General features: G+C 43.1%; 1 protein-coding gene across 2 annotated transcripts in view; it reads left to right on the top strand.

Annotated features, from left to right (window-relative positions):
- The first annotated feature begins 225 nt into the window (after positions 1-225).
- Positions 226-16792, top strand: part of map4k2 (mitogen-activated protein kinase kinase kinase kinase 2) — a 47739-nt gene continuing 31172 nt past the window's right edge. For both annotated transcript variants that reach the window (XM_076882447.1, XM_076882446.1), the window contains exons 1-3: positions 226-785; positions 15469-15526; positions 16461-16551. In XM_076882447.1, the coding sequence (XP_076738562.1) occupies positions 693-785; positions 15469-15526; positions 16461-16551 (242 nt within the window). In that variant the 5' untranslated portion in view covers positions 226-692. The remainder of the gene's footprint in view (positions 786-15468; positions 15527-16460; positions 16552-16792) is intronic.

The raw sequence follows: 16792 nt of genomic DNA, 5'->3' as shown, positions 1-16792 counted from the left end.
GTGATGATGTACAGTTATGTGTTTTCATACTTCAGAAGGAGTAAAAATATTCTTCATGTTTGAAAGTCTGCTGAAAGCCTCCTGCTTCAGCATGTGATGGAGGATGTTCATGTAAGAAAGCCACACATGCATGAAGTCCGTTACAGTAAACACTGAGACAGAAATGTTCACCTCATCAGTGAGCATGCGCGACTTTTGAACTTGCCATCTGAACAGTTAGGTCGTCAGTATTTTCAGGTCCAGATTGCGATGAGAGAAAGTCACACGTATGAAGAACTCTAAGCGGAAACTAACTGAGGTCAAACTTTAAAACAAGCCTGACGGGCTTTTCTCGTAGAGCTCGCAAATCACGCCTTTAAGCGTGTTCGTGCCAAGGGTTTATTTCAGACGTGATTTTGCCACGTTTGAAAAGGATGTTCATCTGAGGGCACAGGAGCGCGCAGAGGTGGGAGGCTTACTGAGGGGACCGTGCTCGCTCACGCGTGCTCTGACTCGAGCGGCTCTCGGCTGTGTCACCGCGCTGCCTCTGCCTGCCTAAACGGTATAATTAGCCGGTTCCGATCAGTCGTCCCTGGGCCATTTCACAGAGTTCGTCTGCCCGTGCTTCCGTTCTCTCCGCCGATATCAGCAGCGGCTATGTGTGAGTAAAAAGCCAGCCAGGCTCCCCGCAGCAGCAAGAGGTGTCTCCAGACATGGACCGGATAGGAGTGTCATTCCTGGACCCGCTGGATGACTACGAGCTCATCCACAGGATTGGGTGCGGCACCTACGGAGATGTTTTCAAGGTGAGTGAGAACCTGTCCCCGTGTTTGCACCGCGCTGACAGAGAGAAAGCCTCCATCAGGGCGCTGGGGATGTCACTTCCTGTCATCAAGGTGAAACTTCGTCTTTTTGGACATGTACAGAGCCTGATGTGACACAGCAGTCCCTACCGAGCCACAGAATCAGAAAAAGTCCGAGTTGCATTTTGTTTACTGACACATGATCAGTGTGTCAGACTGTGCGCCTCCAACAAAGCTGTAGTGCAGGTTTCCTGCAGAGCGCTGCGGTACTAGCGTGCTGCGTGCGCGGGGCCACAGGTTCGTAATGTTTTCATGGAGGTGCGCGGAGAAATCTCCTGTTTTCACTGCTGTCACTGAAGAAGTGGCAGAATCAACATATTATCGACGAAACAAGCGAGTAAGAAAGACTGATGTTGTCAGATGTGCAACAAATGCGTTCCTCGTAGTGTCATATCTGCCGTTTCACATAGGTGGCAGGATTCTGAAGTGAACCGTGTCATCTAATCGAAATATTAACCCCTGACTGGAACCGTGCAGTTAACACACCCTGGTGGCTTGTGCATCCAGTTTGTATTTGACAGCACGGACAGCAACCCTGTTGCCTTTATGGAAAAACAAACACGTTTATTTTAGCAGCTTGCGGCCGTGAGTCTAATGTTCAACGAATAAAAGACTAAAGTGTGTCTTAAACTGCCAGGCATCCACCCTCAGCTCTAAGTCAGGTTATCTTAAATATAGCAGGGGTGTGTCAAACTGCATGTAGCACTTTCTTGTTCTTCCAAGTTAAACTTTTAAGGATCACAGCAACCAAATAAGCAATAATTAACCTTTTACTTCTATGACAGTGTTGTGGTGAACTGTATGAAACAAAAACGTTTCAAAGAAACATCTCGGTTTTTAGGTGAGATTTAAATTTTTAGATACATAGTATCCAATAATGCTTTTATATAATTTATATATATTGTTTTAATAACTTTCAGCAATGCCTTTCACAAACTAGCTGGTCTGCTTGGTCAGAATGCATGAGCCGGACAAAGAGGACTAAACAGCAATGACAGAGCAGAGTTTCAGTACTAGCGCTGATGTCCTAGTAAAACTTCACTGTTGTTTAACACAAAACACAATCAAGAGAGATGCCCCCCCCCAAAAAAATCAATAGAAAAGGCCATTGACTGACAGAAACAGGATGTTGACTCTTTTTGTTCTTTAAAATGGGTCACAGTGAACAACTTTCCACAGTGAAACCTCAGAAATCTCATCAAAGACTAAATCACTGTAACTCTTTATGAAACCGTCCTCAAATAAGAGAAAATGCAGTTTGCTGAAGACTCTCTCAATCCACAATTTATCGTTTACAGCTGTCTTTCCCACGACATCTGAAATATGGCAACAGGCGTGCTGTGTTTTTGCTTTGTTTTCAGTGGTTTACACACGGCAGGCCTGACAGCCTGTGTACACGACACTGTGGGCTGAATGTTGAACGAGTACAGCAGCAGTGTTGTGTCCTGCCTGCCAACAGCACCAGCATGGCTGAAATGTTCACACTGGGAGTGTTATGTTATCTTCAGGTGCAGCTGAGGAAGTTCTGAAGTTTAATTCTGTGTAACGTCTTTATTTTTCCCTAATGAGCATTTATAAAAACTGTTTTACAGCAGTTTCATTGTTCTGTAAGCATTAAGACTGAAGGAATGGGTTTTATATGTGCAGCTTGTTCAGCTGTACCTTTACTAACACCACTGAAGGAAGAACAAACTGTGCGTCACCTTGTCACGGGAATGTCCGAGTATTAACTTGGTGATTTAAAACATTGACAAATGTTTTACACTCCTGGAAACACAGACCAGGGATACCTGTTCAGTCACTATTATTTGAAGTTGAAGTAGTTTCCATGCCTCCCTCAGCAGGCTGTGGGACAGTGGATCCAGTTTAAAGTTTCAGAGCTCTAATGTGCAGCCATCACCTCAGAAGCAATCAGCAGCAGAGAGAGTGCATACAGTGATGAATTGAATGTTTGTGTGCAAACCAGCAAATTAACAGAAGGATTTTCTCTCATCCTTTTTTACCCCTCAGATTTAAAAGGCTGATGGTTAGGTAGAACAGCTTAGACACCCAAGTTTGTGAATGTGATAACTCAAGAACAAGGTGACATTAGATTTTGAAATTGATGCCATAGGTGTGTCTACTTGGAGGCTGAGGGGAACCACTAATGACAATTGAATACATTGTTTGGAGTAGGTGGCTCTCAAAGGGACAGTTTTCCATTAAAAAAGAGACATAGGATCTGTGAATCCACCCCCTCTGTGACTGTCAGACGCCGACTTTAATGTGAACGCGTAGAGGAAATCCTGGGTTAACTGGAGTTGATGACCAGCTTCGTGTTTGCTAATGCTAGGATAAGTGAATCCAGATGATGAAACGAAACTCTGCATATGTTAAACAAGCTTTGTAGTAAAGGGCCCTGGTTACTGAAGAGGCTGCCTTTCTGTTTGCCATTTATTTTAGAGAATCATAATTAACTTTAAAGAGAAAAGATTCAACTCGGGATGTTAAGTAAAACAACCAAAGCCTCATTTCTACAGATACTAAAAGCAGAGATGAATCAGCTTGTAGTAGGAGTGAAGAACTTTGCTTCCTACTCTTGTAACAACCGTGTAGACCCAAAAGCAGAGCCAACAGAGACACGTATCAAAGTATTACAGTCTTTATTTACTGTACATATGAAAACATTGAGGTAAGTACTGAGGGGCCATGGGAATAGCACAGGGGCTTCCTCCGGGTCTGGGGGAAGAAAGAGACTTTCCAAAAAGGAAGGGACAGTGTGCTGGTTGAGTTCAGGTAAGCGTTGCCGTAGGTGGGTGAGCAGGCAGATGGAAGAGTAGTGCAGAGTGATCCAGGTGGGTACTGTGAACGAACCAACTTTCTCATCTGATGGAAGATAACGGAAACGAAAAGCTATTCAGCTGATGGGAGGAACATGGGAACAGACAGAGGCACGTGAGAATAGGAATGCTAGGAAACTGCTAAGGAACAAGGTGTTTGCCACTTGTTGGAGGCAGACTATCTGGCAGAGTATGGATGGCAAAGCTGGTCCTTTTATACTGAAGTTGAGGAAACGGATGACAGGCAGGTGTGTGCAGCTGAAGAGCGGGAAACCCAAACTCCACCCAAAGAAAAGGAGTGTGCCTTCGGGATGATTGCTTGGAGGAATAAGAGGAAGTCCAAACAACCAGAGCCCGACTATGACACTACAGCAGCATGAATCTCCCAGATGTTTCTGTTTGTTATGAAGAATGGTTGAATAGTCCCCCATTCATATTTAGAAGTATTGTTTGCTTGAAATTGCCATCCCCAAGTGTGTGTGTGTCTTCCTTATTGGGATAGGCATAGGTGCCGATTGTGAGATAGCACAGCCTCAGTGTTAGTGATACAGCGATGTTCACTAGTGTGCACAACAAGCTCACAAGTGTCTGAGAGCATGGCATTTTGTCAGCCACCTATGGCAATAACTGCTAATTAAATGCAGAGGTGTGTATAAACACATTGTGAGTGAAAAGTGATGAATATAATAGCAACACTATGCAGTGCATCATGGGAAGCCCCCAGCAGGCTAGACCCATGGCAGTGTAACTAAGACCAGGCCCCCCTGCTATGAGCAAGCAGCTGTTTGCTCATAGAGGGGACATCTGATTGTTGGAGTTTCTTAAGTACCTTGAAGCAACTGTTGTTGTGTTTTGCTGCTATTATTACTATACAAAGGAAAAATGGGTGATTGGGTATTTTTGGATTAACTGAAGGCTTTTCAGGGAGTTTTTAGGAGAGCCTGACAATAACAGTAGTCTAGCCTGGAAGTAAGGGATGCATCAACTAGTTTTTCAGCATCAATCTGAGACAGGATATTTCTAATTTTAGAGATACTGTGCAAATGGCAGGAAGCAGTCCTACATATTTGTTTTATATGCACATTGAAAGACGTGTTGTGTTCAAAAATGTCTCCTAGAATGTCCTGAGGTAGTGCCATCCACACTAAGCATCTGAATTACCATATTTCTAAGACTTTTAGGGCCAAGTCCAATAACTTCAGCTTTATCTGAAATAAGAAGCAGGAAGTTAGAGCTGATCCAGGTCTTTGTGTCTATAAGATATTTATGCAGTTTAACTAATTGGTGTTTGTTACCTAGCTTGATAGATTGATAGAAGGTAGGTATCCTCTGCATAGCAGTGAAAATGTATGCTATGTCTTCTAATGATGCTGCCTAAGAGAAGCATGTATAGTGTAAACAGAATTGGTCCTAGCACTGAACCCTGTGGAACTCCATAATTAACCTCTAGTTGTTTATGGAGTCTCCATTTATATAAACAATTAGATAGATATGATACAAACCAGCTACGGCATGCAGTAAGTTAAATATTATGGTCGCATGCACTGAGGCGTAGCAGGACAAGCACAGAGACGAGTCCACTGTCAGAGGCCATAAGAAGATCAGTTGTAACTTTCACTATTCTGAATCCCGACTGAAACTGAAATTTAAATAAACTTCTGCAAATGATTAGTTAACCTTTTGGCAGCTACTCTTTCAAGAAGTTTTGGTGTAATGTCTTTCAGCAGTCTTGTAGGAATAGGGTCTAAAGGACCCGTTGATGGTTCAGGGGAATAAATAATTGAAGTAAACAGAAGATTGATAGGAAATGTCACCAGGTGTTAAAGCTGTTATACTGAATGTTTCATCTATGGCATGGCTTTGAATAATTTTTTCTCTAATGATTAAAATTTTATTTGTGAAGACGTTCATGAAGTCATTACAGAGCTCTGACTGTCAGCCTGGCTACAGTGCTGAAGAGAAACCTGGGGTTGTTCTTATTGTCTTTAATCAGCGATGAGCAGTAAGACGTAGGGTTTTTTCTTAAAGCAGCAAACTATTCTTCCATGCTCACTGATAATGATGCCAGCTTATGAGTTACCTGCTTTAAGGTGCACGTGTGAGAGTTATAACAGGGTGTCAAGTACTTCTGATTTGGATTTGTGGGAGCAGACTTCAGGTAGCTCCTCTGGCATTAAAAAAGATAACAGTAGAGGAATTATGTGCTTAAATTGAGTTACAGCACTTTCAGATCACTGCAGAATTAAAGGGCAGAACAAGATATTTTTTTCTCAGTACCTCTTTAGTGGAGCAGAAGTTTACGTGGATGCAATACTTTTATATTTCTTATATCTGCTAGTCCCACTTTCTTTTAAAGCAGCAGTACAAACAAAAGGGAGCTAACAGTGTCAGTGACAGCTGATCTCATCTGAAAGCAAAACTACATGCTGACATTCTGCAGCATATTTGTAGGACAGTAACATTTGGACATTTTGCAGCCTTTGTGAGCAACACACCAGACAATAGCCCGTTTTCATCTCCCACAACGATTACAGGATTGGTGGAGCTGTGAGTCAAGAGCGAGGGCTGCACATGTGACTGTCAGAACATTACTGTTATTCAAAGTGTACATCTCTAACAGAGCACAGCCAATCAGATGCAGACTGCTTCTGACTTTGTAGCATAAATGCTTTTTTTATACATTTAGAATGTTTCAACTTTTGACTTGATTCATAAAAACGGATTTGTCGTGATAAAGTGAAGCTTCCCAAATATTACTTTTATAAAAAGGTTTGATTTTTTAAAATATCAATGTTCTTCATCGTCCTCATTATAATTGAACATGTCGTAGTGCCATGTGTTAGTTCAAAAATAAAATCGTTCAGATTAAAATACGCAACTGTAACAACACTGGTTGGAGTTAGAGTGCACAGACACAAAATGGTGATTTTGTTACAATTTGGCATTTTTCTGTCAGACTGCTGAAAAGCCTTGTGTGGTTTATATGAACCAGAATGATCTCATTTTTATTAAAGTGCTCGTCTTACAGTTTGGTGTTGAGCTGTTGTGATGCTGTCAGTTAGCTTTTAGCATTTCTCTCTCCAGTTCTGTACGTGACAAATACAAGGTTCAAGTTGAATGTCTTAAACCCGATTGGCTGTCTCGCTGTTAGCATGTGATCAGATCAGTGCGTGTGGGTTTTCACTGCTGCTTTTTTCCACTTTTTGCTCGTTCGTGCTAGACCAGGATCAGAAACACAAAAATGCAAAGCTGAGATGGCGCATGTCAACCTGAAAATTGTAGGCTGAAACTGTAAGAAGTTATTTCCACAGTTTCAGAGCCTTTTGCAGCTTTTTAAGTCCCAGTTCAAACGTGTTAGAATGTGATGCCAACAATCTGACTTTAATATCTCACTTTTTAGTAAATGTAACTGTATAAGCTCAAATTCACCTGGTTTCTTGACTCAAAGGTTTCCAGTTTCATTGTTTGGTGAAACCTGTTGTTAGTGTGAAAGGCCACGCACGCTCCACTTTAACATTTGCATTCAGTGGGAAACGGCACACTGCAGTTTAGCAAAACACAGCATCGTCACAGGTCATGTGGGAGCCTGATCAAAGTGCCGTGACGCTTCCTCTTCCACCACCGTTTGTACGTAACCCAGGCTGGGTGTTATTTCATGCCTGGCTGCATGAAAAGCCTGCCAGAGATGTTACTATGAGTGCAGTCACAGGAAGCTCTGCGGTGGAACAGGAAAGAAAACAGGAAGTGAATAGAGGCGGGCCACAGGTTGTGTTGAGCCAAAGTGCTTATCCCATTTATCGCTGCCTTGTTTGTTGTGGATGGCCAGAATGAAATTGTGTCCATGTGACATCATCGGAGTGAGTGGCTAGTGATGACTGTTGTACTCAGGCAGACATGAGGAAGCTGAAAATATATACACCCCTTAAAACATCTACTTTAGCTCTAATCTACTTTAACTAGCAGCTGTCTGTGAGACTGTCTAACCTGTGGACAGCGAGACGGCAGGGTAAACTCAGTGTCGAGTGTAGTTTACAATCATTAGAAACATTCAACTTCAAGATAGCTTATTGAGCTGTTGGATATTTGCCCAGGTATGTATGTCAGTCAGTGGAGCAGGCAGGAAGCAGAGCTCCAACCAGGAGGGCAAATCAGTGAAAATGGACTGAATGAGCTTTTATGTAACAGTTTTCTTGTCTACCTGACCAGTCAACGCACTTTAGACTACAATTTAAATACATTTATTTATTTATACACATTTAATGTACTTTTATACAGTGCAGAGTTCTGTACCCTTTAAGTAATTTATCTACTTGTCAACCATGAGTGAGTTAGAATAACCTAAAATGTGTGGATGTCTTTGGACTGTGAGAGACGGCCAACGCACTTGAATATTTCGAGAGCTGATGTTTATTTAACCCTGTCAGTCGACTGCAAGTTTGATTGTCCATATACAATATTTTAAAGAACTGCTCCATTCTTATAATGAGGCAGTGAACGAGCCCAGATCCCTGTTTAGCAGTTGCAGTCTGCATTGGATCTGTTGGGTCCATTTTCCGGCCAGTTCATACTAAAACGGACCCAGGGCCAAATCAAATTCAAATTCAAATTTTATTTGTCACGTACACAGTCATACACAGTACGATATGCAGTGAAATGCTTGGACAACTGCTCGTGACCTAAAGAAAACAAAAAAGGAAAAGGCTATGAATAAGATAAGATAGGCCAGTACGTGTGTGTGGGTCCAACTGGTTCTTAAAACAGTTTGCTGTGTATACCTGCAAACACAATATTCGCAGGCGTGACCAGCGTCCAGTAGATTTGAAAAAGTGGCGGGGAACTAGAGGCATGAGGAACATGAAGGCCTAGTTACCACCAGAAGGTAGCTGAAAAACTGGAGGAGAGCAGTTTGAAGATTCCCTCTGCTGATTAGCCGCCAACAGATTTCAGGTGAGACCTTGAGACAGGAAAACGCAGGGTCCAGATGGAAAATTCCCAGACACTCAATCAGACCATGACAGACAGAGCTGGGCACCAAGGGTCTGGAACAGTTTACCACTCCGGCTACGTTTAAGCGACTCTGTGGAGTCTTTTAAAAGACACTTTTCTGTTTAATCAGATCTGCTGACATTCATGTGTTGTTGATGAGCTTGGAAAGAAAAGCGTCTGGACTTCTTTAAGTTTCCTGAAGAGTTCACCTCTCATCCAAGAAGCGTCTTCAGTTCTAAGAGCGACTGGTGGAGAGTCCCAGATTTAGGCCCTTTGGGAGTGTCCCCAAGAGGGTCGTGGACCCCCTATTGATCCTCTACCTAATCACATGAGCCAAGGTGTGTAAGCGGGTGTGGCTTGTGTGACCTACGAACTATGATGACCTGGATGACTGAGAACCTTCACAGACGTTTTGTTATTGATGTTTTTTAATTTTATTTTCATGTATTTTAGTTTATTCTGCTTTAACGTGGTTCTCTGTTGATATTGTATGTCAGACAGACACAGGCTGACCAGCTGGCACTAAATCCCGTCATAAATGCTACATGCACCTGACAAACCGAACTGTTTTCACTCCCATCCAACTGAAAACAAACGTATGTTGACTACTTTGGCATTTTGGGTGTGAGATAGCCATCACCAGTCCTCTGGGAGACAATGAGCTCTTACTGTGATACATGAGTCCACAGCCTGTGTTGTCCATACGTTGCAGTTTAATGTAACCCTTTCTGATGTAATCAAACTATCCTGAGTTTTAGACGTCTCCTCTCTGTAGAGTGTGGGTGCAGTTTAAATAAAGGTCTCTGGGTGTATATTTGTGGATAGTCCGTGTTTCCTTCTAGATCGTAGCTCTGACGCTCACCAATCCTCACCTGTTGCTTGAACAGCGTCAGGACTGTGGGTGGACTGTGAGGAGATTTCATGTCTTGACTTCAGTGGCATCTTTCCATCCTGTGGCCAGCTTGTTATTGAGTAGCTCATTACTGGTAATGATAGCCTGGATTCTATCCCTACAGTTCAGATGGGTTTTCAGCACCTTCTGGAGGTTTTGGCTTCACCTTCCTGAATCCTCATGGTTTCCGTTAGTCTGTGGAATACCCAGGTACTTGTAGCTGTCCTGGATGTATGCTATCATGCCTTCTAGCCGCTCCACCTCACTTTCCCACCATTTGGCCACACTTATACAGTCTGAATATGTCAGATCCAGTGGGGGCAGTGCATCAGCTTGGTATACTCTGCACTTGATGGTGACATGTGGAATTGCCCTGCAGTTCACGCCTCCAGTGTTTCCTTCCACAGTCTCACTGAGTTCCTAATGTATGTTATTAGTGTTGTACAGTGCCAAGCACATCCATGTGTGGGGCATTGATCTGCATTAACTGACAACTGTTGTTGTGATTTGTCGATGTATAAATAAATTGAAAGTTGAGGCTTTGTTGTAGTCCAGGTGCTGCTCAGGTTAGTCAGTCTGCTCTTGGTGTACTGCTCTCTCAACCCAGAGTGGATGCTTTGGTGCTCTGGTGTTATTTTTAATGCCTTTCTGAGCTGTGCTTATGTGTTGACTCATGTGCTAACTCAAAGTACACTTTTTCAATTTCTCTGTGTGTGTGTGTGTGTGTGTGTGTCTTCACTAAGGTTGTGATACTTTGTGCCTGCAAACATCACAAAGTGGGACCTTTGCATAGTCACGGAGCAGAAGAAGAACAGTATTGAAGGTTTTGCACCAAGTAATCCAAAATACAGAGTAATGCATCACATAAATAATAACATTGACATATTTTTTTGCAATAGATGTGTAAAAATAAAATAAAATAAAAAAGTTAATATGTGACTACCACCACCTGGGACCTCAGTAGTTTCCTAACCATGACCGCTTTTGATAGTTTGGCTTCTGTTGGCCCCGTGTTAAATAACGCGGGACCATTGATCTTTGTTGTGCACAACACAATATGTCTGGTCTGGTGTACAGAGCAGCTTTATGCCAGCTGAAGGCATCTCACCCAGGCTGTCAAAACCACAAAACTGCTTTCTGCCACAGCGTTGGTACGCATGTGACGCATATGACGCTACTGTATTTCTGGTGCTCTGTGGGTTGACACTACATGTACATCTCCTTCTCAAGTTAATCTCTCATTGACACTTTTTTCACTTGAGAACGAGGTGCATCTGTTGAAGAGTGCCCATAGTTTGGCACATCATGTAGGACAGTAAGGGTCACAAGAGCAGAGGTGTGAGTCTTCTGTGAAATACTGCCCGACTTTGACAAATGGGCAGAGAGAGGAGAAAAGTGGACTTGTGGTCCTGCAGAGATGGCATATTTGTAGTCTGCAGGCAGACGAGGGACTGCCCGTCTGGTGCAGAGAGCTATGTGGTCAAAGGGAGGCAGTGCAAAATATATGTGGTACAGCTTGTCTGTGGGCCACTTATGCTTGTGCTGTTGTTGGTTTTAGAAAAACAAAGTTCTAACATACAAGTTCCCTTCCTTATTCTCACCTATTCTAGTTCATGCATTTATTACTTCCAGGCTGGACGACTGTAATTCATTATTATCAGGATGTCCAAAAAACTCCCTGAAAAGCCTTCAGCTAATCCAAAATGCTGCAGCAAGAGTCCTGACAGGGACTAGAAAGAGAGAGCAGATTTCTCCTGTTTTGGCTTCCCTTCATTGGCTTCCTGTTAAATCCAGAATTCAAAATCCTGCTCCTCACATACAAGGTCTTAAATAATCAGGCCCCATCTTATCTTAATGACCTTGTAGTACCATATCACCCTATTAGAGCACTTCGCTCTCGCTCTGCAGGCCTACTTGTTGTTCCTAGAGTATTTAAAAGTAGAATGGGAGGGAGAGCCTTCAGTTTTCAGGCCCCTCTTCTGTGGAACCAGCTTCCAGTTTGGATTCTGGAGACAGACACTATCTCTACTTTCAAGATTAGGCTTCAAACTTTCCTTTTTGCTAAAGCATATAGTTAGGGCTGGACCAGGTGACCCTGAATCCTCCCTTAGTTATGCTGCAATAGACATAGGATGCTGGGGGATTCCCATGATGCACTGGGTGATTCTTCTTCACTCACTATGTATTAATAGACCTCTCTGCATTGAATCATACTTGTTATTAACCTCTGTCTCTCTTCCACAGCATGTCTTTATCCTGTCTTCCTTCTCTCACCCCAACCGGTCGCAGCAGATGGCCCCGCCCCTCCCTGAGCCTGGTTCTGCCGGAGGTTTCTTCCTGTTAAAAGGGAGTTTTTCCTTCCCACTGTCGCCAAAGTGCTTGCTCATAGGGGGTCATATGATTGTTGGGTTTTTCTCTGTATCTATTATTGTACGATCTACCTTACAATATATATCTCGTAGTACCATATCACTCCAATAGACCTGTTATTTAAAAGTAGAATGGGAGGGAGAGCCTTCAGTTTTCAGGCCCCTCTTCTGTGGAACCAGCTTCCAGTTTGGATTTCCCAAACAGACACCTCGTCTGGTGTTTGGAGCAGCTTGACACCGGCTGTGAGAATCCACCTCAGGCTTTCAAAACCACAACATGTTCAATATTGGGCTTAAAATGTTTGTTTTTTATAAAGCATATAGTGAGAGCTGGATCAGGTAACCCTGAATCCTCCCTTAGATTCACTGTAATAGATGTAGGCTCCTGTGTTTTGTCCTCACCCACCTTTTTACTAATTATGTGTTTATACCCCACGGTGCATTTAATCATTAGTTATTATTAATCTCTTGCTTGGTTGTGCTGAAAGTTTCTTTCTGTTAAAATCTGTTAAATTGTTATGTTGGTTAAGTGTAATTATAACATAGTAGGAGCATCAGCGTCGGCTGCACTTCCTCTGCTAGAGGACCGAGAGCTTGAGGGTCCTGAGGACTGTGTGGACAGAGATCTGGGATGATGTTTCTGGGATCGGCTGGAGGCACTCGCTCAGCTTGGGGGTCTTTGCCCCGAGTGCTCTGATTACCACAGGGACCATTGTTGTCTTCACCCTCCACATCTTCTTGAATTTCTCTCTCAGGCCTTGATATTTCTCGAGGTTCTCGTGTTCTTTCTTCATCACTCAGTAAAGCTACATCTATCACTACAGCCATCCTCTTTCAGTCAGCTTATTCCAGCTATTGGGAGGATTTCTTGATATCTGCTGGATGGTGGATAGATGGCGCCGGTGTGTGTGGCTTACCTGCTCTGTTTGTGATTGCTTTATTGACATCTGTTTTCTTAAAAAATGTCTCCATTGTCCTGGTTTATGACTTCATCAGCATCAGAGCCACTGTTGAAGAGCGACTGGTCCCAGGATGTCAGGAGTATTGTATCCCACCTGTCTGTAGAGCGCACCAATCCTCCTTCACCAAGGCCCACCTTGCCTTCCTCCCAGGAAGAAATGCCACAGGAGACGGGGAAACGGAGCAGTGTGTTTAAAAACTGCATGGCTGCGTCTCCGATAACTGATCCCCACGTTCTTCTGAACAAACTTTCCCTGGACCTCGGGTTGTCTCTTGGCGATCCCTGGAACTGACTCACCGATGTACCACACCTGTGCTTCTGCATCTTACTGTCCAGCTCTCATGGCATCTATCGCCCCATCTTCACAGAGGTGGAGTCTTTGGTACACATATCTCAACTGCCATGCAGCACGTTCAGTTGCTTCAGCTTTTTTCTCCTTATTCACGGAGTGTTTGTTTGAATAGTTTTCTCTCAAACGTGGATTGAGAGAAGTTTTGTTCTCCAATGAACAAAAGTGAAACTTTTCCTGAGGAGCAGCAACTACACACAGCGCGCTTTGTTTAATAAAGCAATTTGATTCTGATCACCAGATTCTTTATCCCATCAATCGTGCGTCCCAGCCAGACATCAACCCTGTTTTTGACAGGCTGGGTCTGGTTAATGCTAGGTCACTAGCAAATAAAACCTTTATTCTAAACGACTTCTTCACCTCTCCACACCTGGATTTTCTTCTGGTGACTGAAACTTGGGCCTGTTCTCTGAACTTGTCCTTCCAGACTGTAACTAGCTCAACTCTCAAAACACATCAAAACACATAAAGAACATTTATTAAAATCCATCCAAAAACATTCATATATTTAAAACATTTATACTGTGTTAAACCTTCGTTATTCCCAAAGGTTGATTCTGTTCATCTCAGTGGGAGAAACGTTTCGTCATCCAGGTGACTTCAGTCTCAGCTGACTGCAGGTTTCCCCGAAATCTTATCAACAGTACATTTGCATAATGACTGAAACTGGAGAACAATGGCTGGCTGTGATGTCAGTTCCTTCCTTGTCATGACCATTAATCAACAACCACAGATTAATGGCCATGAGTACCATTCACAGAGAGTTGGGGAATGGCTGCCATCACAGCATGTAAGATGGTGACAGATGTACCCTTAGGCCCCCTCCTCGATTCAGAGATGGTCTTTCCCTTTTCACGTAAATGGGCTCCTTGACTCCGCCCTCAAACCAGCGTTCCTCCCTGTCCAGGATGTGTACATCCTCATGATTGAGAGAGTGTCACTGGCCTGTAGGTGTAAATAGACTGCAGAGTCCTGGCCTGACGAGGTGGCTCTGCTGTGTGTGGATGTAAATGTTTCTCCCACTGAAAACTTTCAGATGACCAGAATCAACCTTTTGGGATGAGTGAGCATGACATTACAACCCCCATTATTGTTTTCATTAATTATACTATAAATTTGCTTTGTGCATACATGATTCTTGTTTATGTTAGGTGTGTTAGGGACACCAGACCGACCTCTCCTTTCAACTTGGACCAAACGGCCTCATTGTCCCTAACCCAAAGTGTTTCCCAACACATTTAATAAAAAGGATTTTAAGTGATACTAAGGTCAGCCACATCCAAGCTGCCATTCACTTTGCTTTTGGACACCTTTTTGTTACGTCACGGTTTGTCCCACAAATCAGTTCAACACATAATTCATTAAGAATCATCATGACTTTGTGCTGTAGTGGAAACAAAGTAGCAAGAAATAATCATCTTGGTATAATATGGGTACTGACAATTGTTACTCATGCTTTGTCATTTGGATTTAAAATGTTCCCATTTCAGAACTACTGCTTTGTTTTCACATTCCTTGTTGAACCAGTTTAAAAGGCAACAGCTTTCCCACTAAACTGAACCATTCTAATAACACTATCGGGCATCCCATATTCCTTCATCACTGCCCACATTTAGGAATGTGAAACAGTCTTCTTGCTGCTGAATGAAGCAGTTAACCACTTGACAAGATCTCTGCCGAAGCCACTGAAGGATGTGTTTGACTCTGTGTGTATGAGTGTGCTGTCTGTTATTGCAGCGTCCAGATTGGTCCAAGTTTGTGTTACAAACATACACACTCACTCTGTAAAACGTATAAAGTCTTGTCTTACTTCAGTTTTCTGTAAGCTACTTTCTGCTTTTTGGCCAAATAGGCCGGGCAGGCGATCGTGGCTCACGAGTTGGGAGTTCGCCTTGTAATCGGAAGGTTGCTGGTTCAAGCCCCGTCTCCGACAGTCTCGGTCGTTGTGTCCTTGGGCAAGACACTTCACCTGCTCCCTACTGGTGGTGGTCAGAGGGCCCGGTGGCGTTAGTGTCCGGCAGCCTCGCCTCTTGTCAGTGCGCCCCAGGGTGGCTGTGGCTACAATGTAGCTTACCGTCACTAGTGTGTGAATGTGTGGATGACTGGATGTGTAAAGCGCTTTGGGGTTCTTAGGGACTAGTAAAGCGCTATACAAACACAGGCCACTGTGCTTCTTTTGGGTGCAGTTACCTGCGTATCCTTTTATCTTATATGTTATTTATTATAAAGACTATTTTGCTTTCCTTTCAGGCTCGAAACATCAGGACGTCTGAACTGGCAGCTATCAAGATTGTCAAGCTCGACTCAGGTGTGTTAAAAGCCCAAACACAGCACAGGAAGTGCACAGTAAGGTGTCCATTCAACGTCCATAGTTCCCAGTATTGGTCAGTTTCAGTGAAACTTGCAAATAATATTACTCAGGGTCACATCAGCTGTTTTACAGTTTACAGCACAGCAACAACAGGATTAAGCAATCAAGCAATGGCTTATTATATTGCTTTCTCACACATGTTGCTAACTGTGATGTTATTGCTCTGATCACAGAGGCGTGGCTGGGCCCTCCTATCACCACTATGCTATTATCAGTAATATTCATTTCTTTATTATAGATGAAGTGTGAGTGAGAGTGGGGTCATGTTTACAATCCAATCAAATTCTTTTACATCCAGGTCAACTTCAGGATTTATGGGTGAAAAATTGACGAAAGGCCTGATAACTACGATTATTAGAAGTCTGCTGTGTTCATATAGAAAGTACTAAAGAGTCAAAGTGGTAATGCTGTATGGAGCTTTGTGTAAGTCTTTGTTACTGCCATCTTTGCTTTCATGGACTTCTTTTTAAAGGAAGGTGTTTTGCACTACAAAGATTTTCTTTTGGATTTGTCCCGTATATATTGTCCAGTATATGGGTTATACTGGAATGATATAAGGAACGGATTGAGTCCTTTTCTAGCTTAGAAATGAAAAAAAGTGAACCTATCCTTGAATAACTAATAGTGCCATTTGAGTAGTTGTAAAAAACAGACCTGATTTCACTGTATCCAACACAGCTGATAACACTGAGCACCACGTGGGTGTGCAGTATTTTTTTCCACTAAAAGAATTTCCCAGATTCACTACATCCCTTGCTCCATGGAGAAGCTACCAGTCCTCCCAGTTGTCTAGCTATGTTTTGCTGTTCTGTAACTGTGTGAAGTTAGCTGTCATGAGTCAGTAAACCCTCGCTGTGCTGTCTGTGCTCAGGTGATGACATCACCCCCATCCAGCAGGAGATTACCATGATGAAGGAGTGCAAGCACAAAAACATCGTGGCCTACTTTGGGAGCTACCACAGGTGCTGGGTGTTTTCTGATGTGTGGAATTCCTCGGATTGTTGGTGGACTGAAATATGTGGAATTTGACTTTTATCTTGCACGCGCTGAATTCCTCTCCCACTCCTTCAACTGCTTAGTTACATTGTTGGCCCACCAGCTCATGCATGATACTGTGTGCTTGTGGGAGTAAATGCATTGACTTCATTATATTAAGGCCTGTCTGCTTCCTTCTTAAACGCAGTACTTGTTTTTAACCAATGC

This window comes from Maylandia zebra, linkage group LG3 (assembly GCF_041146795.1).
Source record: "Maylandia zebra isolate NMK-2024a linkage group LG3, Mzebra_GT3a, whole genome shotgun sequence".
Lineage (NCBI taxonomy): Eukaryota > Metazoa > Chordata > Actinopteri > Cichliformes > Cichlidae > Maylandia > Maylandia zebra.
Note: the sequence above shows the minus strand (reverse complement) of the source record. Positions and strands in the feature narration are given on the sequence as shown.